Below are 26,770 nucleotides of genomic sequence, written 5' to 3' on the forward strand. Positions count from 1 at the left end.
ATGCACTGAATCAGCTCGATGATATACCATTGTGGTGATAAAAAAACCGGTATCTGGGTGGCTAAAAACATTCGCATTAAAGAAGTGGTCGCTAAACACCTATTTGGTCTTTGTGTTGCGTATTTGGTAATTCAGTTTTCTAGTATAGTGGCTTTCAATGAACTCGTTTTGAAATTAAAATTTCAGGGCATACGCCATAACCTTTCATTCCTGTTTAAACGCCCATCCTTATTAGGAACTTTTCGAAATGAATATTTTTTATACATGTGTAAATAAAAACATGTCTGTGTAGGAGTAAAAAAGCCGATCAGTTGCGGCTTGACGAAGCGCTCCTCCCCCCCCCCTTCCACACACACACACACACACACACACACACACACACACACACACACACACACACACACACACACACACACACACACACACACACACACACACACACATCGGTGGAGTGGTGTAGACGGTGCAGAAAGGACACATACAAAAAACTGAAAATATAGAAGACACAGGACAGGACAAACAACTTTATTTGGTCCTGAGAGGCAAGGCAGCGGGCCAACTATGTAGGTCCCCACCCAGCCGTTGGCTAGTCCCATGTCGGAACAGAGAGGCCATGCCTCTCCGCTCGTTCACGGGCCCTCTGGACAGCCTGAAGCTGGACGTCTTGTCTAGGGTCTGTGATTGCCGTCGTCTAGTCTTCTTCTGTTTTAAAATCCTGTAACGCAGGGCACTGCCAGAGCATGTGACTCAAAGAGCAAAATTCACCACAATCTGGGCAAAGTGGATCAATATCCGGATGAAGCATGCTCAGAAAGCCCCTAGAGGGGTAAGACCCCGTCTGGAGCATGCGGAGCGTGCTTGCTTGTGATCTGTGGAGCTTATGATGGGGAAAGGAAAAAGTCTGTCGCTCTCCTCTGTAATGAGATGTTATCTCGTGAAAAGTAACGAGAGGATCACTGTGGACGAGCTCTCCCGAACCCACCCGAGAGACCACCCCGTCGCGGCTTGTGAAACCTCGCGCACAGTCGTGGGCTATCTCGTTTGGGTTCAGGTGACCCGGCAGTACGTCTGGTCTTATGTGAGCGGGAAACCAGACTATGTGATGAATAACGTCTGAGGGGGGTTTGCTGTGGAGAATTCTGGCTGCCTCTGTGGCTATCAATCCCGATGCGAACGCCCTAACGGCCACTCGGTAATCGGTGTACACCGTGGTGCGTTTCGTGTCCAGTAATGCCAGCGCTACAGCAGCCTGTTCTGCTACATCGACCAAGGAGGTCTTCACTGAAGCTGCCGAGACAAGTTCTCCCCTGTCATTGACTACTGCCACAGAAAACCCGCTGCCGCCGGCGTGGCACGCCGCGTCCACAAATGTCTCTGTTCCGGAGAGGTTCTTTATGAAAGCCCTAGCCCTCGCCAACCTACGACCTTTATTGTGTTGGGGATGGATGTTTCGTGAAAGAGGGTCAACAATAAAGGAGTTCCTTGTTTGATAATCAAGCTGCGTAGTTTCTCCCTGATTGAAGATAGGACGGAGGCCTGCCGCATCGAGCAGTTTTCTTCCTGTTTTGAAACTCGATAACCGAATTATTTGTGCTGACCTTTGCGCTTCAATTAATTCCAAAGTGGTGTTGTGCACTCCCAACTTCATGAGTTTTTCTGTGCTAGTCGTGATTGGGACGCCGAGCACCTTTTGACACTTTTGCGCATGAGCGTGTCCAATTTATCTCTTTCCGTTTTGGTCCAATTGAGAACCGCCACTACGTATATGATATGGCTCATGAGGAAAGCGTGGTGGGCCCTAAGGAGGATATCCTCGCCTATGCCGCCCTTCTTGTTGGACACCCGCATAATTAATCTCAGAATGTTCTCTGTTTTTGTGGTGAGATGGGCTATAGTCTTTGCGTTGCATCCCTTAGAGTCTAATAAAAGCCCCAGAATTTTCATAGAATTGACTCTAGGAATTGTGCGACCATCCTTGGTGCAAACGCTAATGGGCACCTGATCGAGAGGGGTGAGTCGCCTAAAACCTCGTCTAGCCTGTCTGTACAGCAGGAGTTCCGACTTTTCCGGCGAAAGCGCCAGTCCCGTACCTTCCAGGAAAGACTGTAACGTCCAGAGCCTCCTGTAGAGCTTCTTCAACCGCCGCCTCCGATCCTCCGGGACACCAGATTGTAATGTCGTCAGCATATAAAGCGTGTCCGACATTAGGAACTTTAGAAAGGCTTGCCGACAGCTTGCGCATGGCTATGTTGAATAGAAGGGGGGAGATAACTGCCCCTTGGGGAGTACCCCTTCGTCCGAGTTTGAAAGGCTCCGAGACTGATTGTCCCAGTTTTATTGCCGCCGTCCGACTCTCGAGGAAAGATTCAACGAAGGAGAAGAATTTAACTCCCAGGTTCAAAGCCGATATCTCCTTAAGAATATAGTCGTGTTTGACAGTATCGAATGCTTTAGTGAGGTCCAGTGCGAGGACCCCTTTTACATCTTTGCTTGGAAAGTCAATTATTTGTGTTTTGAGGAGGAGCATGACATCTTGCGTGGAAAGTGAGGGCCTGAAACCTACCATATTATATGGAAATAGGTCATTCCTCTCGATGTAGCGCGATATCCTGTTGTGTACTGTATGTTCTGCTACTTTGCTAAGGCAAGAAGTAAGGGAGATCGGGCGGAGGTGATCTAGCTGGGTGATTTACCTGGCTTGGGGATTAAGACCACTGTGGCCCTCTTCCAAGTTTCTGGTACGACGCCCTCCTCCCATACCCTGTTTATCTCCTTCACTAAGGCCTGAATGGCTTTATCATCCAAATTTCTTAAGAGCCGATTCGTAACTCCATCGGGACCTGGGGCAGACCTTCCGTTTAGGCTATGGAGCACTTCCCTGATCTCAGCTTCCGAGAAGGGAGCGTCCAACTCTGGGGAAGGCACACCCTCATACCGGTGGGGGACAGAAGTTGAGCTCTGGCTAAGCGGGAGGTACTTGTTGGCAAGTATCTGAAATTGGGAAGCTTCTGAGATGCCTGCCATTTTCTCCTTATTAATAAGTCGGTCTATGGCTAGTTTCTGATTGCCTTTGGATTGTCCATCATCTAGGAGGTGTTTGAAGAGGGTCCATTTGCCTCCTTTGCGCATTTTACCGTCCGCAGCCGAGCAAGCGTCCCTACATTGTTGTTTATGGAGTTCGGAGCAGTGCTCCTCAATATGCCGATTGAGCTCCGCAATCTTTTTCCGTAGCCTGCGATTTAGCCTTTGTTTTTTCCATCTCGCGATGAGAGAGCGTTTGGCGTCCAGGAGGTGCGCTAACCTTGCATCCATCCCCGGAGCATCAAATTCTGTTACTATTTCTTTGGTGGCCTTCTCGACATCCTTCTGGATTTGTACAAGAAGTTCACTGAAGGTGTCATGTACTGACTCATCTTCACCTCTGATTTGCGTAAAAAGGTCCCAGTCTGCATATTTATAGGTTCTTGGGGGTGGTGCTCTTATTTCCATCCGGAGTTCTGTGATGGTGTGGTCGCTTCCCAAGTCCTCCTGTAAGTTGGACCACTCGACCACCGCATTTCTAGTGAAGCTGAGATCAGGCATCGTGTCTCTGGTGACCGAGTTTCCCAGCCTCGTGGGAAAACGCGGGTCGGAGATAAGCGTTAGGTTTAAGTCTATCCTGGCTGCAACTAGATTGGCCCGTTTCTTTGTCCTCGTAACATAGCCCCAAGACGGATGGGGAGCGTTGAAATCCCCAGCTACTATTAAAGGGTGCGATCTGGCGGCAGTTGCGACCCTATGAAGGAGTGAGCGGATATTATGTTTATAAGCCGAAGGAGGGCTATACAGGTTAAAAACGGATATGTTGCTTCGGATTTCGCCGTTGGGGATGATTTCAATTATTTGTGCCTCGAGACCGGATCTCTTATCCGAATCGCAAATTTTGACTTCGTGCTGCTCAAAGGAGGTATCTTTCCTGACCAACGTGGCGATACCTCTGCCATTTGCGTCTTTTTGGCTAATCGAACGGTAGCCCGAGAGAACTACCTTCTCGCTAAGTGTTTCCTGTAAGAGCAGGACGTGCGGCATTGACGCCTGTGCTTTGATGAGCGGCAGTAGAGCAGCTTTACGCCTTAAGAAACTTGCGCAATTCCACTGCCAGATAGTTATGTTTCCGGTTTGGCCCGCCATTTTGAATATTATTGAAGGAGCATAGCCTGCGGCGAACTCGTAGCGTCCGAATCCTGCTGCACTATCTTGGCTTTTGCAATCGTACCAGTGTTGGTCGTCTTGAGTTTGCTAGAGTCAATCATTTTCATTTTAGATTCCAGGTTTCCTACTCGACGTGTCAGGTGGGAGACGCTCCCGTCCATACGTTCGATTGTGCTAGATTGAATGGCTAAGGCCTCTCTCACCTGCTTGAGCGATTCCTCAATCGCCGTTAAAGACGCGAGTACATTTTTCTCAGGGACCTGAGCGGGGGACTCGTCACTTTGCATTGCCACGCTTTCCGCGATCGCGGGGGGCGAAACGGGGCGAAAAAAATATAGAAGAAAAAAACAAGTGAACAGAGTGCGCAATAAAATGAACAATATTACAAAGGCTTTCTTTTTCTCGGGTGCATTTGAACAAAGTTGTGTCATAAGAAAATTTTAAATCGTGGGTAATGCAAACATAAATAAATGGGTATCAAAGAGAGTAAAAAGTTGTGCGTTTATCGTAGTGTGGACAAAACTGAACTTGATAATCAGAGAAGGCAATGAATAGCTTATCGCTTGAAAGACGTAATTAGTGCGTGGGTGAGGCTCATACCAATATTTGTGGTGCCTTGTAGGCCAATGAAAAATGTTGCTGTGAAAGTTAGCGACTTCACATAAGAACTTTGCAACATCTGTCGTTTGTAGAGCTGAAAAAACATAGTCATATTTGCCCTCTGTAATGAGGGTCATTCGCAATATTCAGCGTTCATTATATTCAAAACTGGTCAAATAAATCTACTTTATTGATTCACCTGTTAAGATTATGAAGGTTGCTGTGCTTGTGACTTTTTTCCTCCACCTCGTCCTCTAGTTCTATCTGGCAGAGCATGTGTTTTGTCTCACAAGAATTACCCTAATCACATTTTTGCTGAAATTCAAGTTGTCACTATATATTCGGCAAAAACACGTCAGTAGACACAATGATGTTCCATATTTCGCCTTCAAAAGTGTACGAATTACCCCATAGCTGTCAAATCAACACAAAATTAAAAAAAGTATATACAGCAAATTTACTTTTTCTTCTATTGTCAGACCCGAAATAGTGAAAACAACATTTTGTGGAACATTCTAAAGAGAAGTATATTACCTTGAGAAGCTTGGCGGCATCTGGATGTGCTTTCTGTGAATGATCAGCTATGTTATGGGATGGTGTCTGTGTTCGCTCTGGAGGTTGCTTTTCATGAGTAGCCTTATTCAAATGTATCCGACCACCTGAAAGAAATGATTTAGTATTTACGCTTAGCTTAAACTCGATATTCATCAATTTGCTTAGTGAGCAAGACATCTTGAAACTACACTTATACACCGCTTCGTGCGCTCACTGTAATTCTTTTTTTAATTTTGGCGTTCTTCGTATAATCTGTGGAATGATTTTGCACATTAGACTCTGCTTAACATAAGACGCTTTTATGCAGCCACATAACAGTTATCTTGCTTGTATTCAATATGATTATGTACGCATGGTGGTTCTATTTGATAGTGGTGGAGCACTTTCATTGGGGGAGAAATAAATTAAATGCGGAAAAGCCTTTTCCCATTCAACCCGTAGTCTAGGGGCCTGATTGTGATAAAGAAACTAATGCGGTCTACTAGAATGATTATGCGCGTCCCCCAAGAGTAGAGCGACGGTTCTTGTGCAAGTTATTCTTGTTGTTTTGAATCCTCACCTAGGAAGACAGGCCCCAAAGCACAGCCATAGGTATTTGATATTAGGTAAATAAGTCCCATGTTCTTTCTCTTTGAACAATGATGATTTATCTACTTTTGGTTGGGCACAAATTTACAAACACCAATATACGTTATAACCTTATTCTGCAGGCAAGCAAAATATATTTATATTCTTTTTTGCATTTTATTACTAGCTTAAAAGTTTTAGGCTACAAGTTTAAAGATGGGTGCACATACCAGCAGCCAAAGGAATGGCTTGAATGAATAGGAATAAAAACAACATTTATACATAATGGGTGTGCATGCTCTAGAACGGTTGAAAGTAGGTATTCCCAAAAATTTAATTGTGTTGGCGCCATTTGTTGCGCGAAATGAAAATTTGCTATAATAATGTATGAGTTGAACCTCAGTACCCACATGAGTGGTCTTCAAAATAAATGATTTAATATATTACCAAGGAAATGAAAAATTGCTTTTTCTAGCTAAAAAAATTCTTTTGGTTGACAGAGATAAATGTAGTTGCTCTAGTTAAAATGGGTTCTATCAACAAAGCCTATGTATATTGCGGCATTCTGTGTAATAGGTAGCATGTTTTAAGGCACGAGCAATTAGGCATCTGACCTTTTTTCGAACTTGCTATGTACTCCTTGTGTCCTTTTAAGGAAAATACGCGCCAGTGTGCCTTTTGTAACGGGTGGCTGGCAATAAGCCACAAAATCAGTATGATAACGAAATGCTCTGACGCGCAATGGCAATGTACGTTTGGATCACACAATATTATACAATATTGCAAGTTGTATTGTGATGCCTGTGTAGAGGACGTGTGTGTTTGCAATGTACAAAAGTATATTCACAGCTTTTTTATACCGAGATGGTTATTTTTTCTGTATTTCTAAGCAGACGCATGACTGTGTAGCAAAACACTTATAAATGCGAAGCATTTCTTAGCGAACTTTGGTGACATTGAGCGTATCTATCTATCTATCTATCTATCTATCTATCTATCTATCTATCTATCTATCTATCTATCTATCTATCTATCTATCTATCTATCTATCTATCTATCTATCTATCTATCTATCTATCTATCTATCTATCTATCTATCTAACCGCCTACGACATATTGCTCTCCTGGCTGTTTCAATAATAACATAGATACCAACATTGTGTACGGCGTAACATGACTGTATGTTATGACTAGCATAAGTGACTGGTCATAACTTGAGAATGGTCACATGTATGTCATGAATGTCCAGATTTACTTTTTACAATCTTGCTGCTCTTGTTGTAGTTTTCTTGACATGACATATAGCAAAACCCATATGGTATGACATTACTGTGTGGCGAAAACAGGGGACAGACCCTAACGTGGGAATCATGATATGCACGTTGTGTAAACGGTGACTACACGCCACTCTCATGGTGCACTCGTGGTCGTTTCGCTAACTTCTCATATACAAAATTTTGTATTGCGGGACGTGAATGAATGATGAAGGTATATGGCAGGTGATGATGATCATGGGATGCGTGTCATGTAAAGACAACACTACATGCCGCGCTCAAGATGTGCTGTCGGGCGTTTCACTGGCTTCACATTAGCCAATTCAGGTATTATGAGACGCGAACGGACGACTAAGGCAAATGAGACGTCAAAACATACAATGACGACATGGGTGCCTTGTAAGGACAATTTGCTTGTCACGCTCATCGTGCGCTCGCGGCCGTTTCGCAAGCTTCACATGTACCGAATTTGGTATTACGTAATTCAAACGCACAACGAAGGTAAATGCCTAATAATATAACAATGGCGTGCGCGTCAGGTATCAAGATACATTGTCACAAACTAGCGCTCAAGAAAGCGTGCGCCTGCTATTTCTGGTGACTAGACAATGCCAGGCACCACACTTTTGGCCCTGAAACCAGCAATAAAGCAGAAAAGAAGCATAGAAAGACTCGTTGGGGGCACCGATTCACCCCTCAAAAGCGTCTCTACGCCGACAAATTTCATCGCATCAGACGTCAAGAGATTGCTGGAAAAATCTCGAAGAAAAAGGACGTGGTGATACAGAGGTGTGTCACCTTACGAGAGAGGGGTCCCACCCTTTCGCAGCTCTGAGGATATGGCGCACCGACAAAACGACTAGAAACGTCTCGTCAAGTGGCCTCCAAAATTATCGAAAAGTAAAGCGCGAGTCACCCCCTAGTTGCGTCACGTGTCGCGGATTACTCTCACAAAGGCTCGCCCTTTCTCCGGCATTGTCTGTGCAACGTGCCGAAAAATTTTTTGGAACCCAGACATTGGTGATCAGAAAAAAGAAGAGTTTGCGCTACTGTGCGTAAAGCTGTTCCGCCTTCGGGCGAGGGCGTTTGTCCTTAGTGACAAAACAGTTGAGGTGAGGAGGTTTTCCACCACAGGAGTGAAATCTTGTGCTACAACCAGAAGAAAGGTGTGTGTCTACCGCCAGTGAGCAATGACGTCTTCTGCAGTAGCAGTGCGTTAGAAGCCGACGTATTTCCGGCGAAGAAGTGTGGGGCTTAGAGTGCGGACATTTGACGACGCGAGGTTTCCTGGAAGGGGAACTTCAGGGGCAACGGAGCGACACCTGCGGTGTACTTTGAGTAAGTGTTTTGTCAGCAAGAAACATTCAAGCTTTATTCCAAGATTATTGAATTTATTAGGTCTGATGAGCTTCTTTGTCTTTAAGCGTCTTGCTTGGTTTAGTGCATCAGACCTCATTGCAGTGCGTGTTGTTTGCGTTTGTTGCCTTGTGTGTACCTGAATGTGTTGTGTACCCGTCGTTTAGAGCTCGTTGGCTGATAGGAACGTATGCTAGTGGATTATTGCCGAGGGTTCATATTTGAGTGTTGTTTTATCTTCTGCATTTGAGGATATATTTTTGTTTGTTATCAACTCTCGGCCCTGACTCATTCTATGGACCACCGCCGGCGTCCACTGGCGCGCAAAGTAGACCAGATCTAAATTGTCTGTGCTTACGTGGACCGTGCATTCGGAGGGCTGACACATTGTTCCTTAGAATTAGTCCAGCGATTGCCTTCGTAAATAAAGGAACAAGTGACAATTATGATGGCGTCCGTAACAGGACTTTTTTGTACACAGTGTGTTCTAAGCTGGGAGAAAGAGCGTTAAGTTGTTCGTAGTGCTGTCGGAACGATTTTGTGCGTGTTGCACAGGTTTCTGGATAACGAGTAGGCAAAGTGTTTCGCTAGGCAGAGTTAGGCAGATATTTCTTGCACGGGGCAAGGTTTTATATTTATTTGGAAGTCACTTTGCGTGTGGAAAAGTTAGCAGCACTTGGTGAGAAGGTGGGTCAGTTGACCTAAAAAAAGAAAGGCGGGCAGCAGAGAGGCTGAAAGAAGGGATTACCTTGTGGCTCATACCCATTAAGTAACTTTGTACAGTGAGCTGGCCATTAATAGAAAGGAGGGAAATGTAACTATTGATGAATAAGGGAATTCATTAGTCATCTAGGGAATCGCAAATTAGAATAGTCATAAGGTTATGTACTAGTTAGGTAGGAACTGGACTGTTCGTTTAAATAAATAAAGAGATGATAATTATGTAGTATTAACTCTTCATTAGGAATAATGTGACAAGTAGATTTTATGTCTCTGCAAATACGTAGGCTGTTGTGCAGTAGTTTCTGTTGCTGTTTTGTGCAACAACAGAGCCGAAAACATAAGAAGGTTCGTGCTTCTCAGAATTCCTATATCCACGTGGTAGCAACCGTAAATGCGAATATCATTATTGTGGTCGGCATAGACCAGCTGTGAACTCCGTCTGAAGGGCTGCCCCCTCCTCCGAAAGAACATCACAGATATACTACAGTCAGATTAAGTCTGTATAAAGTAATTTTGCACAAGCTGCCGCTTCTAGCGCACGCACTCGCTTAGTTACGGCTTCGCACACACAACGTGCGCAAGTTCACGTCGGTGCTGGTGGTACTGTGTGCAGGAGCGGCTATCCGTGACGACGTCATTGAAAACGTACTTTAGCTGTTGCAATACTCGTTAAAGTCCATGACATCGTGTAGTCACATTTTGTGATAGTCGTTGTCGTCGTTCGCACCTATACTTGAAGGCACCGCACGAATACAAGCATGGTGTCCAACGCGTTCGTATTTGTTTGTTTGCAGGTTCCGCTTCTTGTCACCGCTGCGAATTCAAGTGCAACTACCGCATTCACCAAGACGGAGCACGAGCCACCGTTCTCAAGCTATCTGGATCTGTTGCCGTGCCGCTTCTATCTACGTGCAGCAAAGACTCCTGTAACGGAAGTATCTACCAATCAACGACAACCACGCCATGGATTGCTGCTGACTTAAATAGCCCACCGGACGCCGAACTACTCAGTGGCAGGCACGGTACGAATACAAGCATGGTGTCCAACGTGTTCATATTTGCTTGTTTGCAGGTGAGGCACAATACTTTACCATTTAAAAGCAATCATTTGTCTCTAATAGTCGTGCCGTGCCCCCGAACACTGGCGTTGATAGTGTTTGATTTTTGGTCTATATTTCTTAACCTTGTCACAAGTGGTGACGTCGAGTTGAATCGACGTTGGGCCCGAGCTCAAGCTCAGACGACAAACTGGAGCAGATTTTGCAAACTTTGAAGGAGCAATTAAAAACATTAGCCGACTATAAACGTGTTGAGAGAGCAGTCCAAAGGCAAGTAAAAGAAAATGGTACTGCTATAAAAAATATTGAAGACCGCCTAGCTAAACTTGAGTCCTCTCTGTCTAAACTGGATGATGCACAACAAACATCAACCCGACTGAACGAAGTAGTCCAAGTGTTATCTAGGAAGGTTGATGACATTGAAAATCGCCAGCGCCGCAATAATCTTGTTATTTTCGGCCTGCATGAGCAGGACAGGAAAACACAGGACGACCTGACAAAATTTTTTCTGTAATCAGTTTATTGCCTAAAAGAGTGGAGCGTATGCACCGCATTGGAAAAAGACAGTCAAAAGCGGGACTGGTTATTCTCCGACTATACGATTTCAATGAGAAGCAGAAAATTATGCGTAACTGTTACAAGCTAAAAGTTTTGCACATCTCAATCAGTGATGACTTTTCAAAACGCGTGCTACACAGCAGAAAGTGCCTTTGGGAAAGCGCTAAAGTCGAGAAGTTGAGTGGAAAGCGGATGCGTCTAGCTTACGGTAAGCTCTACGTAGACGGCAAGGCGTATTACTGGAACGATTCCACTGATTCGCGTAAAGAGTGCCAAAACTCTCGCCATTACGAGAAAGACACCAGCTTGGACGGCAGTGGAAATTGTCCCTGACAAGTTAACAGTTATGAATGTTAAGGCGCGCAGCATCTGTAACAAGTCCTCACTATTTGAGGCTGCGCTCTTTGAACAAGAACCAGATGTTGTATTTATGACAGAAACCTGGTTAAGCGAATCAGTTGAAAATACAGAGTTCCTGCCTCCCAAATATGCTGCCTGTCGCAAAGGCCGAGGAACCAGGGGAGAAGTTGTTGCCATTGCTTACAAAACTTCAATTCATTGCACTGAAATTTTCACCCCACCGGAATTAGAATGCGTTGCGTGCACGATACTAACGGATGGGCTGTATTTCGTAGTTATCGCAGTGTATCGCCCACCTGGCACTCCTGAAGAATATATGATACTTCTTGATAATTTCTTAACTGATAAGTTTAGCCATTCTGATTATAAGATCATACTGGCCGGAGACTTCAATTTACCGCATATCGATTGGGTGAATTATCAGGAAGGTCAAAATGAACAAGCTGTGTCTCGAGTTCTTTTGGATCTGGCTTTCTCCCTTGACCTAACACAAATTGTAACTACACCTACGCGAATCCACGAATCAGGAGAATCACTGCTCGACTTGGTCTTCTTGAGCAGATCTGCCGCGCAATCCAAATATCAATGTAAAGTATTAGAAGGGATATCTGATCACAAAATGGTGATTACGCGTACAGATACCACGCGCACTCGGGTAAAAAAGAATAAAACTACGACAGTTCTCGATTTTTCCAAAGCAGATGATACTGGAGCAATAGATCATTTAGAGCAGGGATATGATGCTTTCACTCAATATATCTCTCTGAGTACTACCTCAGCAAATGATGCATGGAACTTGTTTAAATGCATTGTTTTGAAAGCAATAGAACTATTTGTTGCAAAACGCAACAAATAGAAAATAGAAAATTTTCTTTGTTGCAAAACGCAACAAAAAAAATTAACAGAAGAAACCCATGGATTACGCAAAAAAAGCTAAAAAACCATTGTCAACAAAAACACGTCATTACGTCAGTTCCCTTTCTCAGGAACTCAAAATGGAAATTATTCAAGCGAAACACAGGTACACGAAAGAAACTCTTACCGATTTCATTAAAACATCACCGGGAAAATTTTGAGGGTACCTTTCAGGACCAAAAATTGGCATCTAATTTTTGAAGAATGATAATGTAACTATCACGGATAATTATAAGATGGCTTGCCAATTTAATGAATATTTTGAATCAGTTTTCATTAGGGACGATGGTTCAACTACTCAAGTGCGAATTTCTAATGAGCAATGTCTACCAGAGCTAACTATAACTCAAGAAGGCATTCTGGGTCTCTTACTTAAAGTAGATGTGAAAAAGTGCCCAGGACCTGATGAAATTCTCAACGCCTTCTTAAGGCGTTACGCCGGGTGGTGTTCATTTATTTCTTTTGGACATTTTCACAAAATCACTTCAATCCGGAGACGTTCTCATAGATTGGAGGTGTGCCAAGGTAATACCGATCCATAAACAGGGTTAGAAATATGACGTCGCGAATTTCCGACCAATTTCCTTGACAAGTATTGTGAAACACTGGAGCCCATTTTGACTACTCACCTCATGAAGCTTGTAGAAGAAAATGGTATTTTAGGTAATAATCAGCACGGGTTTCACAAAGGGTGTTCCACAATTTCAATTCTTACTGAGGTTACGCATGAAATTGGTCAGTGTGTAGATGAAAAAGGTCAAGTAGACAACATATTTATTGAGTTTTGAAAAGCATTTGATAAAATATCTCACAAAAAGTTTCTTAAAAAGTTGTCTTGTTTGACTGATGACAGTCAGTTATTAAAATGGATAGAGGCATATTTGTCATATAGACAAGAATTTGTTGAAATAAATAATATCTTTAGCACCAATAACCAGTCAGATCAGGCGTGCCGCAAGGGTCCGTAATTTTACCTTCACTTTCCTCTATCTATATCAGAGACATGGGTGCCGATTTTTCTCAGCAAATAGCTATAAAACATTATGCAGATTACACCATTGTGTATGCGAAGATAAGCTCCACTGACAATCAGCTGGAGCTTGATAACCATTTACAAAAAATTAGTCTTTGTTGCGACGAATGGCAAAGGAAACTGAATGCATCAAAAACTCTCTTCATGGGCATGATAAGTAAAACAGACCCGTTATCCTTTTTTACAGCATTAAAGGCACAGGGCTGACTGAAGCAACGAATGTTAAGTATCTAGGTGTTCATCTTACACATGACTTGAACTGGTCCATGAATGTTGACAGTGTTTGCGATAAAACCATGCGTAAACTTTAGTCCTTAAGACGAAAACTTCACGATGCCACCCCGGAAGCTAAAACATTGGCATATAAAATGACTGTTCTTCCAGTACTAACCTATGCCAGTCATCTATGGGAACCATACACCAAAACAAATACACTAAAATGTGAGCGTACACAAAACAAAGTCTCACGGTTCATCTTCAACTCCTATTCCAGAAGTCAGTCTATTAGTGAGCTGAGAGACAGAGCCAGTTTAATGACGGTGAAACGAAAAATGCAACATAATCGACCGATATTCTTTTTTCGCATATTCAATGGAGACTACAAGGTTCACCTAAAAGAACACATCGCACTACAGCCATTTACCACATCCAGAACAAAACACTCCAAACATATTACACCACTTAGCTACAGAACAGAGTTATTCAAGTATTCTTTTTTGGTTTGGAGCATCGATGACTGGAATAAATTACCTCGATACATAGTCGAACATTGCGATTTACAATGGTTCGAAAAGGCTTTGTCAGAATATTTGTAACCAAATTGCTTGTTCTTTGTTGTTTGAGTGTGTTCAATGTACTATAATAATATGTTCAATATGTACTATATCACTTCAAATCTTTTTTCTCTTTTTAGTGACGTGTACGAGATGTATTCTAACATGTTTCTTTTATCCGTGACCGATGCGGGATGTATTCTAATATAGTTTTTGCGTTTTTGTTTTGTTATTTTCTTATAGTGTGCATCTTGGTCGTACAGTGTGAAACTTGTTTCCACATATGTTCTTTGTATATGCCTGATATGTAACCCCAACTCCTGTCTTGGCGTTTGGGCTGACAGTATGAATAATTAAATTAAAAAATACTGTTTCTCGGGTTTTAGTGGTTACAAGTGTGTGAAGCCGAATATAGCAACCGGCATTGTGCTCTTTCTACTCCTGTACTGGGACACCTTCAAGCAGCCTGGCTTTCTCTATTCTTCGAGTTCTACGTGCTTGAACGTCATCATATTTATAAGGCAGCCCCACATTCACCGCCCCGCCCTTCTCTTTTATTAAGTAGGCTTGAAAGAATAATTCGTGTTTTGTTTGTTTGGCGGTGTTGTATAACAAAAAAGAAAGTATATGTAAGGTAGTATCTCATATTTGTTTTTTCTGCCTTCAGTTCATATTCACTGAAACTATGCCTTTTATGTTACGCACAGCCGCTCTGTTATTTTGCTGATTTGAGGATGGTAGGCTGGATGTTTGCGATCAATGGTACTCTTGGGCTCCAGCACAACTTAATGCGCTGTACTAAATGCTGTTTTCAACTAGGCTGCGCAGGATTTCGTTGCAAGGGAATCACGACAGTATTAAAGAGATACTTTTGGGTATATGTATAGATGTTGACGTGCAGATACACATACAGTTGTACCACGCTGTACAATGGAACTTGGTTGAGAAGCATGGGTTGTTAAAGTTGCATCGGTATATTCGGTGAGGATGAAAGCGCTGGTGGCTTCCACAATTTTCTCCTTGTATGCAACTATCGTGTCTCCAATTACGTGCTTGTACTCAGTGCTGAAATTCATGACAATCAGTGTTGCTTTACCTCCACGCCGATCAACGATTCCTCTCGCGACGCAAGCATAACATTGTGCTTATAATATATTGCATACATTGCGCATAAAATTCTCAAGCCTAATACTAGTCATCGCACAAGCCCTGAAATAAGCTCTCAAGTGTTCGCGCCTTGTGCACAATCCTAATAAAATGGCCCCACCATTGTGGTATAGTGGCTAAGGTACTCGGCCGCTGGCCCGCAGGTCGCGTGGTGGAATCCGGGCTGTGGTGGCTGCATTTTCAATGGAGGAGAAAAGTCTGTAGGCTCATTTGCTAAGATTAGGGTTCACATTAGAGAACCCAAGGGGGTAAAATTTCTGGAGCCTTCCACTACGGCGTCGCTCATAGTCATAACTTCACCTATACTTTCCTTGCCAATATTGTCTGTTAGATCTTATTTTTATGATGGCAAACACAAAAAAACGAGGCTTTATGTACACAATTCTTTCCTTAATTCATAAACAGGTTAGATACGAGAATTCTCGTATCCAACCTTCTCGTATCCAACCTTCAGGTTGGATACGAGAATTTATTGGTCAGCTGCCAGCTCGCATAAAGATCACGTGTTAGGTGATGCCAAACAGGCTCAAAAAGAGTGTGCCACACTTGCCGCCATGGCTACTGGTGGTGCTTACTCACACTGTCACGTGTAATTCACATATATACCCAAGAAAGTGGCTCTGCAGATAGGCGCCGTGGTAGCTCAGTGTGTAGAGCTTAGAACGCATTTCGAAGGTCACAGGCTCAGTTCATACCAAGGGGAAGTTATTTTTTCAACCACTTCTTTCTTTATATGTACAATACAATTCGGTTTATTAACTTCCCCAATACATTCTTGGTATTAGTGTCTGTTTGATCTCAATATATATATATATATATATATATATATATATATATACTGTGAGACGACGTCAGGAACGAAGGAGCCACCGTTGTATGTCCAACACAGACCCGTGAGCCAGCAGCCGAACATGCGGCGACAGATTACAATGATGATGATCACGATTATTTGTATGTGCCCGTGAAGCTGCCGAGCTATGTATATATATATATATATATATATATATATATATATATATATATATAGTAAGGCAAAGAAGCGTATACCTAAAGGCTCGTTTTTCCGTGTTTTGACACAATATTAATGAGATCTAACAGACACTACTGCCAAGGATTGTACAGGGGAAGTTAATAAAACCAATAAAAAGTAAACAAAGAGAAAAAAAAGTGGGCAAAAAATAACCAGCCGGGAACAGGAATTGAACCTACGACATCCGAATAACGCGTTCGATGCTCTAACTACTGAGCTACCACAGTGGCCTTCCCTCCATCCACTTTTTGGGTTTTCTAAGTGAACTTAAAGTGGGATTGTCAGTCAGTGCCATCTATACGCCAAGCGACGACTGCGAAACACCCTTTTATGCGCATGTTTGACGTCACGTAGCACGTGAACTTATTACGAGCGGGCAGCTGATTAATAGTTCCTCGTATACAACCTAATGACACCAAGTCTGCCAGTACGAGATCCTCGTTTAATGAAATAAGGAGAAGAAGTGTATACCTAAGGGCTCGTTTTCCCGTTTTTTGACGCAATATAATGAGATATAACAGACAGTAATGCCAAGGAATGTACAGGGGAAGTTATTAGAACCAATAGAACGTAAATAAGCAGTAAGAAAAGTGGGTGAAAAAATAACCAGCCGTGAACAGGAATCGAACTTACGATGATTGATTGATTGATTGATATGTGGGGTTTAACGTCCCAAAACCACTATAAGATCATGAGAGACGCCGTAGTGGAGGGCTACGGAAATTCAGACCACCTGGGGTTCTTTAACGTGCACCCAAATCTGAGCACACGGCCTACAACATTTCCGCCTCCATCGGAAATGCAGCCGCCGTAGCCGGGATTCGAGCCCACGCCCTGCGGGTCAGCAGCCGAGTACCTTAGCCACTAGACCATCGCGGCGGGGCGGAATCGAACTTACGACCTTCGAATAACGCGTTCGATGCTCTAACCACTGAGCTACCACAGCGGCCTTACCTCAACCCACTTTTTTGGGTTTATATGTGAATTTACAAGTAGGAGTGTCAGTCAGCGCCATCATGTACAATCCTTGTGATTACTGTCTGTTAGATCTCATTATTATTGTGTCAAAACACGGAAAAATGAGCCCTTAGGTATACACTTCTTTCCGGTATTTCATTAAACGAGGGTCTCGTACTGGCAGACTTGGTATGATTAGGTTGTATACGGGGGACTATTAATCAGCTGCCCGCTCGTAATAAGTTCATTTGCTACGTGACGCCAAACATGCGCATAAAAGAGTGTTTCGCACTTATCACTTTGCTTATAGATGGTGCTGACTGACACTCCTACTCATAAATTCACATATAAACCCCAAAAAGGGATTGGAGGGAAGGCCAGTATGGTAGCTCAGTGATTAGAGCATCGAACGCGTTATTCGAAGGTCGTAGTTTCGTTTCCTTCTCTCGGGTGCTTATTTTTTCACCCACATTTCTTTCTTCCTATTTACAATTCATTGGTTCTAATAACCTGCCCTGTAAATTAATTGGCATTACTGTCTGTTAGATCTCAATAATATTGTGTCAAAACACGGAAAATCGAGCCCTTAGGTATACACCTCTCTCCCCTATTTCTTTAAACGAAGGTCTCGTAATGGCAGACTTGGTGTCGTTAGGTTGTATACGAGGGACTATTAATCAGCTGCCCGCTCGTAATAAGTTCACGTGCTACGTGACGCCAAACATGCGCATAAAAGAGTGTTTCGCACTCGTCACTTGGGTTATAGATGGCGCTGACTGACACTCCTATTTCTAAATTTACGTATAAACCCAAAAAAGTGGATGGAGGGAAGGCCGCTGTGGTAGCTCAGTGGTTAGAGCATCGAACGCGTTATTCGAAGGTCGTAGGTTCGTTAACTTCTCTCGGGTGCTTATTTTTTCACCCACATTTGTTTCTTCCTATTTACAATTCAATGGTTCTATTAACCTGCCCTGTAAATTAATAAGCATTACTGTCTGTTAGGTCTCAATAATATTTTGTCAAAACACGGAAAAACGAGCCCTTAGGTATACACCTCTTTCCCTTATTTCTTTAAACGAAGGTCTCGTACTGGCAGACTTGGTGTCATTAGGTTGTATACGAGGGACTATTGATCAGCTGCCCGCTCGTAATGAGTTCACGTGATACGTGACGCCAAACATGCACATAAGAGTGTTTCGCACTCGTCGCTTGGCCTATAGATGGCGCTGACTGACACTCCTTCTTCTAAATTCACATATAAACCAAAAAATGGATGGAAGGAAGGCCGCTGTGGTAGCTCAGGGGTTAGAGCGTCGAACGCGTTATTCGAAGGTCGTAGGTTCGATTCCTCCTCATGGCTGGATATTTTTTTCACCCACTTTTCTTTCTTCTTATTTACATTCCATTGGTTCTAGTAACCTCCCCTGTAAATTATTTGGCATTACTGTCTGTTAGATCTCGTTATATTGTGTAAAAACACGGAAAAACGAGCCCTTAGGTATACACTTCTTTGCCCTATTTCAATAAACGAGGATCTCGTACTGACAGACTTGGTGTCGTTAGGTTGTATACGAGGAACTATTAATCATCCCGCTCGTAATAAGTTCACGTGCTACGTGACGCCACACATGCGCATAAAAGTGTGTTTCGCACTCGTCGCTTGGCTTATAGATGGCGCTGACTGACACTCCTACTTCTAAATTCACGTATAAAACCAAAAAGTAGATGAAGGGAAGGCCGCTGTGGTAGCTCAGTGGTTAGAGCATCGAACGCGTTATTTGAAGGTCGTAGGTTCGATTCCTGCTGACGGCTCGTTATTTTTTCTCCCACACTTCTTTCTTCTTATTTACATTCCATTCGTTCTAATAACTTCCCCTCTACATTCCTTGTCATTACTTTCGGTTAGATATCATATATATATATATATATGTATATATATATATATATATATATATATATATATATATATATATATATATTATAAAGTCTTGGTTTGGATTACCTTTTATTAGGCCCGAGGAACCGGCAGCCGACAGCTACGATGAATGAGCCAAGATGATGATGCTACGCGACAACGATGAGGATGCATGAGCCACACATGATAATGATGATAATGTACCGGTGAAGAGGATGCGTATACTAAATGCCCACATCAATTCCCCCCACTTGAAAGCGGCCAGCCTGGCCGCGGCAAGTCAAGGGGACAAAGAACGTCGCATGAAGGGCTTCATACGGGAGACATGAACGACCTCTGTAGTTCGATAACGGCGATCTGCTGGGGCTACAAGTGGCGTCACGCGATAATTCACTGGTGAAGTCTCTTCAAGAACTGTGTACGGCCCAATAAACTGAGGCTGACAATTGGCGCACAAACCAGGTGTGCGAACAGGCGTCAAAAGGAGCACTTCGTCTCCAGGTTGGAAGGATACATCACAATGCGATTCATCATAAACTAGCTTTCTGTCTTGCTGGCGGGCTTCAGTGTTTATACGAGCTCGTTGGCGGCACTGTGCGAGTCGTGAAACGTATTCCTCTGAAGAGGGTGGAGATGAATTCGCTTGGCAGGTAAAGAAGGAGACGTCCAGTAAAGAAGTAGGGGAGCGTCCATAAACTAGGTAAAATGGCGAGTAGCCGGTTGTTCGCTGAACGGCCGTATTGTAGGCGAAAGAGACGAATGGTAGAACAACGTCCCAGTTTTTGTGGTCTGGTTGAATATAGGCGGCGATCATGTCAGCAAGAGTGCGGTGGAATCGCTCAGTGAGGCCGTTAGTCTGGGGATGATAACTAGAGGCAGTCTTGTGAGTTGTGCCGGAGGCCTGAAGAAGTTTGTTCACTAGTTGTCAAAGAAAGGCCCTTCTACGGTCACTGAGCAACACACGTGGAGCACCATGACGCAGTATAATGGCTCGGAGGATGAAATCGGCAATCTCAGAAGCTGAACCTGTAGTAACGGATGCCGTGACGGCGTAGCGCGTCAAATAGTCAATGGCTGTTACTATCCACCAGTTTCCAGCAGCACTGACTGGGAGGGGGCCATAAAGATCGACGCCTACAACTTCGAATGGTGTGGCTGGGCCCCGAAGAGGCTGTAGTTTACCGGCGGGAGCAGATGTTGGTAGTTTTCTCGATGGCAGGTAGTGCAGGACCCGACGTACCGAGCTACACTAGTGGTAATGCCTGGCCAATAAAACGGACTTCGAAGGCGATCATAGATTTTATGGTAACCAAGGTGACCAGCAGTCGGATGGTCATGAAGTGCCCTGAGGACTTCGGACCGAAGCGATCGGGGTAGAACGGGAACCCAGCGCTGACCGTCAGGATGGTAAATTTTGCAGTACAGCACCGAGTTGTCCAGCTTAAATTGCGAGAGTTGGCGACGGAGCCTTGCATTAGGTGGACGGGAACTGCCACTGAGGTAGTCTATAATACGTCGACAGTATGGGTCAGCCAACTGTCGAGAAAGAAAATCGTGTGGGTCGTCCGAAGGCAGCTGGTCCATAAAGGCGAGCGAGGAAACCGCCGTAGACGTGGACTCCGAGGGCGTGTTGTGCAAATTGATGGCGGAAAACCCGAGTGGAGTCGCTGGTAGTGGGCAGCGAGAAAGAGCATCGGCGTCACTATGCTTCCTGCCACACTTGTACACGATCTAAAAATCATATTCTTGGAGGCGTAGAATCCAGCGTCCGAGGCGTCCCGACAAGTTCTTGAGTGTCGAAAGCCAACATAAAGCATGGTGGTCGGTCACAATGGTGAAATGGCGGCCATGCAGATATGGATGAAATTTCTGTACTGACCAAACGATGGCGAGGCACTCCTGCTCGGTGATCGTGTAGTTCCTCTCGGCTGCGGAGAGAGCACGGCTGGCGTAAGCAACGACTCGCTCTCGCGAAGAGCTGTCGCGTTGCAGGAGCACGGCTCCTAAACCGCGGCCGCTAGCGTCTGTGTGCAGGAAGGTCGGTGCATCATCGTGAAAATGAGCAAGTACAGGGTCGGTCGTGAGGGCACTCTTCAACCTGTCGAAAACCGATTCACATTCCTGAGACCACTGAAAGGGTATACCGGAAGCAAGTAGCTTATGAAGTGGTGCGGCTATGAAGGCAAAGTTTTGTATGAATCGCCGAGAGTAAGAGGCAAGACCAAGGAAACTTCGCAAATCTTTTGGTTTGTCATGGCAAAGGAAGCAAAGCACTGCAGCTGTTTTATCAGGGTCTGGGCGAATTCCGTCCTTGCTCACAACATGACCGAGTACCTTGATAGATCTGCTGGCGAAATGGCACTTTTTGGTGTTAATTTGAAGACCAGCGCCCGCAAGACAAGTCAGGACCTCGTCCAAGCGTTGCAGATGTTGAGGAAACGTCAATGAAAAGACAACAATGTCATCGAGGTAACATAGGCAAGTCTTCCATTTCAGGCCACGCAGCACGGTGTCAATCATGCGTTCAAAAGTTGCAGGCGCATTGCATAGACCGAACGGCATAACATTGATTTCGTATAGGCCGTCCGGGGTTGCAAACGCTGTTTTTTCTTTATCATCTTCGTGCATGGGGATTCGCCAATAGCCGGAACGCAAGTCGAGGCTCGAAAAGTATTTAGCACCCTGTAAGGAATCTAGGGCGTCGTCGATGCGTGGCATGGGGTATACGTCCTTTCTAGTGATCTTATTGAGTGCTTGGTAATCGACACAAAATCGTACGGAACCGTCTTTTTTACGTACCAGAACGATAGGCGACGACCAAGGACTGGTTGAGGGTCGGATTATCTCCCGTTGGAGCATATCGTCTACGTTTTCTTCAATGATTTTTCGTTCAGCTAGAGAGACGCGGTACGGACGGCGGTGCACAATGGATGTTCCATCGGTCTGAATACGATGTGCTGTAGCAGTTGTCTGGCCCAGGGTGGATGGATAAACGTCAATAGAGTTTGCATGCTTTTCCAACAAATGAAGCAGCTGCTGCTTCTGTGAGTCATTCAAGTCTTTGTTGATGGCTGCTGTAAAGGCCGAGGAAGCAGCATAATCTGCAGGATGGCCTTTAGAGGAGACAGGGGTAAGAGGCACAACGCACACAGGCTGCAGATCGGCAACGTAGGCGACAGTAGTGCCCCGTGGTAGTAAAATTTTATCTTGTGTGGTGTTGGTAGCAGCGAGGACAGTTGATCTATTGTTGAAGCGAGCCACAGCTGATGTCAGAGCTATGCCTTTATTAAGGCAACACGGTGATGGAGTGACCAAAATGTCACTAATTGATGTTCGTTTGATGGTAACTCGATGTCTACTGCAGCGATGAGTCGAAGTGGCCTGTAGGTGTCGTCGTTGAGCAAGTGGTCCGTGTCAGTAAGATGGACGACACGTTGTGCACAGCAAGTAGCCGCAGAAGCAGAGGAAAGAAAGTCCCAGCCTAAAATGAGTTCATGGAAGCACGATGATAGCACAGCAAATTCTATATGATCAAGAATTTCGTCGATTAGTACACGGGCAGTACAGAGAGTGGAAGGGCGAATCATTGTTCCCTGGGCTGTAACCAGTGTCGGTCCATCATAAGGCATCGTGACTTTTCGAAGACGGGCACACAAGTCAGCACGAATAACAGAAAACGCAGTCCCAGTGTCCACCAAAGCATCAACGTCCACTCCCTCAACTGTGACCGCAATCATATTGTAGGGGCGCGCTGGAGGAATTGAAGTCCTGTGTTGGAATGCAGTTTGTCCCTAAAAAACTGCATCGCTTAGTTTTCCGGACGCCGATCAGAAGTAAGGGAAGCAGGCTGAAGAGGAGAAGAAGAGCGCCGGTAAGGCGACGGTGAACGGCGTCGGGTTGATCGGTGACTACTGCGCAGTTCACCCGATGCTGGCGGAGATGGAGATCGACGCGGCGGTGACGAATAACGGCGACCCTGGTACAAGGCTCCTGCAGTGTAGTCCCGTTCGCGTATGTCATACCCTCGGCGCTCGTCTTGCTGGCGCTTGCTGCAAAAGCGTGCAATGTGACCACGATAGCCGCAATAATAGCACGTAGGCCGAGTCGATCGGTGAGGAGGGTAGTAGCTTGCGCTAACTGCACCAGGAGAGAGAGAAGTCAGAGGGACAGGTGACGGCTCACGCGGTGGTGACGAAAACCTCGTGGGAAAGCTTGTGGGAGGTGCGGCAGCAACCGACGCGTACGTTCGTGGCGGGGACGTCGAGCTGACGGTGCCTGGTGGTGCGGCGGCGGTGTGCGGGAACGATAGTAGAGTACGAGAGACAATGGGCTGCAGGTTGGCCATGTGGGTCATGGACGTGAGCTCTTCCCTGATGACATCCCGCAATGACGTTGAAGAGAACTGAACGGGACACACTGAAGGTAGTGTGAATCTCATTGATTCTAATTCTTCACGTATAATCGCCCTTATCGTGTCTCGCAGGTCTGGATCAGTCGTAATACGGGCCGCGTCACTGTCTGACTGTAGGCGCATAGACTCAAGTTCTTCGAGGCGCTGACAGGTTGTCGCAACGTCAGCAACGGTAGCCGGATTCTGGATCGCTAGGGCATTGAATGCGACGGGTGCAATCCCCTTAAGAAGCTGGCGCACCTTGTCTGATTCTGTCATTGGTGTGTCAACCCGGCGGCAAAGTGAAAGAACATCTTCGATGTAGGATGTGTACGACTCCCCGATGTGCTGTTTCCGAGTCGCGAGAGCTTTCTTTGCGAGAGCCGAACGAACAGCCGGTGTGCCAAAGACATGGCGAAGCTGATCTTTGAAGGCTATCCAGTCGGGGATGTCGATGAAGTGGTTGAGGAACCACGTCTTCGCGACACCCGTGAGGTAGAATGACACGTGAGCGAGTTTGTAGGTGTTATTCCACCGGTTAGCAGCGCCGACACGTTCGAAATTGTCCAGCCATTCTTCCACATCTTCCCCGCGCATACCAGCGAAGGGATGGGGCTCACGCTGGAGGCTGTTGATGACGTGAGAAGGCGCGGCACGCGGTGGTTGAGTGGGAACGGCTGCAGCACCGGCCTCATCTTGGTGCGACATATTTCCGGACACCTGGCCCAAGCGGCGACCTCAACGTAGCTCCAGGGGGTAGAGTGGTCGAGAGGATGGCGGGGGATCTAACAGCACTCTCCACCACGTATGAAGTCTTGGTTTGGATTACCTTTTATTAGGCCCGAGAAACCGGCAGCCGACAGCTACGATGAATGAGCCAAGATGATGATGCTACGCGACAACGATGAGGATGCATGAGCCACACATGATAATGATTATAATGTACCGGTGAACAGGATGCGTATACTAAATGCCCACAATATGTATATATATATATACATATATATATATATATATATATATATATATATATATATATATATATATATATATATATATATATATATATATATATATATATATATATATATATATATATATATATAGCCAGCCATTTAGTCTTCGTGAAAGTATAGGATATGGCACAACGAGAGCTTTGTCAACAAGGATAAGTATATTTCCAACAGTTTCGGGAGGGGTCCTCTCTTCATCAGGGGATGAGTTATACTGACATGAACTTAATATATATATATATATATTGTTACACAAGGCAAGGTAATTTAAGGGGGGTTTAACGGGCCCTGAGTCCGCGATCACTGTATAATGATGATCTCCACCGCCATGGCTCGTACCCACTAAGAGAATCGCAGTGGAGGCAACGTCGTCTTCATTCTCTACCCGCGCTTCCCTTGTTTTTCCTGGTAGTGATACTTCTTATCATTCCTCCGGTCTCAGGGGAGGCACTCTGGGCGAGTCATTTTTGCATCCTTCGTGTAAACGGCTTCAGGCGGGCAACATGCGTCACGTCTGTCTTGAATGAACGTCGGCCACTAGTGGTGACACGTGCGATTTCATAGTTGACCTTGCTGAGACGATGGAGTATCACGAAAGGACCAGCGTAGTGTGCCAGTAGCTTTTGGCTCAAGCCACGTCTGCGTATTGTGGTCCACACCCACACTGGATCACCGGGGGCACAGGTTACATGCCTGTGTTGACTGTCGTAGCGAGTTTTGGAGGACTCTTGCGCTGCCAGTGTACGTAAGCAGGCAAGTCGACGTGTCTCTTCCGCACGACACAAGGTTTCCGCAATTGTTAAATCGTCATGGACGACAAAAGGAAAGATAGTGTCCAGCGTATGTCGAGGTGAGCGAGCGTAGAGCAGATAGAAAGGGCTGTAGCCTGTCGTTGCGTGTTTCGACGTGTTGAAGGCGTACGTGACGAATGGTAAAACTTCATCCTAGTTTTTGTGGTTGGAGGCGACGTACAGTGACAACATGTTGATCAATGTTCAGTTTGTGCGCTCGGTGAGGCCGTTCGTTTGTGGATAATACGCAGTTGAGTGTCGGAACTTGGAGGCACACAAACGAAGTAATGATTCGACAATATCAGCGGTAAATTGTCGTCCACGGTCACTTATTATCACGCGAGGAGGTCCGTGTCGGAGGATGACTGAATGTAACAGGAACTCCGAAACCTGGACTGCCGTGGCGGAGCATAAGGCAGCCGTCTCGCAGTACCGCGTCAGGTAGTCGTCGCATACAATTATCCACTGGTTACCTTTTGAGGAGAGTGGAAATGGTCCCATCAGATCAATGCCGACCTTTTCAAAGGGGGAACCAGGAGGCTTTACAGGTTGCAAGTGACCAACTGGACCCGAGGAGGGCCGCTTGTGGCTCTGGCACTGCGTACAGCTGGCCACGTAGTTCTGAATTGTCTTGCTCATTTTCGGCCAATAGAACCGCTCTTTCGTGAGACTAAGTGTTCGTGTGGTGCCTAGATGGCCAGAGGTCGGGTCATCATGCGTGAGACGCAGAACAAACGTTTGGACGGACGCAGGAACAACTAGCAGAAAGCGGGCGCCCGTCGTGGACAAGTTTCTCTGGTAAAGAAGACCATTTCGTACGCAGAATTTCCCTTCGCATAATGAATTTCTCGCTCCAGGGAAGAGACTTTTAGGCTTGGGTCATTACGCTGCTCAGCGGCGAAAGTCACAACATCAGGAAAGCCAGACGACAGAGAAGCGATGAGGTGGTCAAAGTTATCTCCTTCACAATATGTCGATGGTAGCGGCATTTTGGAGAGGCAATCCGCATCAGCGTGTAGACGGCCAGTCTTGTATGAAATGGTGAAGACATGTTCTTGTAAACAAATGGCCCATTGTGCGAGGCGGCCGGATGGGTCACGAAGGTTGACCAGCCAACACAGGGAATGGTGATCTGTGACGATAGGAAACGGGCGACCATAGATGTATTAGCGAAACCGTTGCACGGCAGACTACCGCTAGGCATCCCTGTTCAGTCACTGTGTAGCTGCGTTCAGGCTTGCTTAAAGAACGACTTGCGTACGCCACAACGTTTTCCTTCTTGCCAGAACACTGAACGAGAACGGCACCGATACCAATGCCACTTGCGTGTGTGTGAATTTCCGTGGGCGACGAAGGATTGAAGTGCTGAAGTATTGGCGGCGAAGTCAACAAACACTTCAGCTGGTGAAAAACGGCATCACACTCGGAGGTCGACTGAAACGAGCTGTTCTTGCGTAGAAGGCTCGTCAGGGGGTGAACGACATCCGCAAACTTGGGTACGAACCGGTGGAAATACGAGCAGTGCCCGATGAAGCTACGCAGTT

At 45.3% G+C, this 26,770-nt stretch overlaps 1 protein-coding gene across 3 annotated transcripts in view; it reads right to left on the minus strand.

Moving 5' to 3' along the window:
• LOC119180000 (uncharacterized) overlaps positions 1-26,770 on the minus strand; it is a 287,597-nt gene that overhangs the window by 201,607 nt on the left and 59,220 nt on the right. For all 3 annotated transcript variants that reach the window (XM_037431129.2, XM_075869824.1, XM_075869823.1), the window contains one exon: positions 5,326-5,450. In XM_037431129.2, the coding sequence (XP_037287026.2) occupies positions 5,326-5,450 (125 nt within the window). The remainder of the gene's footprint in view (positions 1-5,325; positions 5,451-26,770) is intronic.

This window comes from Rhipicephalus microplus, chromosome 7 (assembly GCF_043290135.1).
Source record: "Rhipicephalus microplus isolate Deutch F79 chromosome 7, USDA_Rmic, whole genome shotgun sequence".
NCBI classification, from domain to species: domain Eukaryota; kingdom Metazoa; phylum Arthropoda; class Arachnida; order Ixodida; family Ixodidae; genus Rhipicephalus; species Rhipicephalus microplus.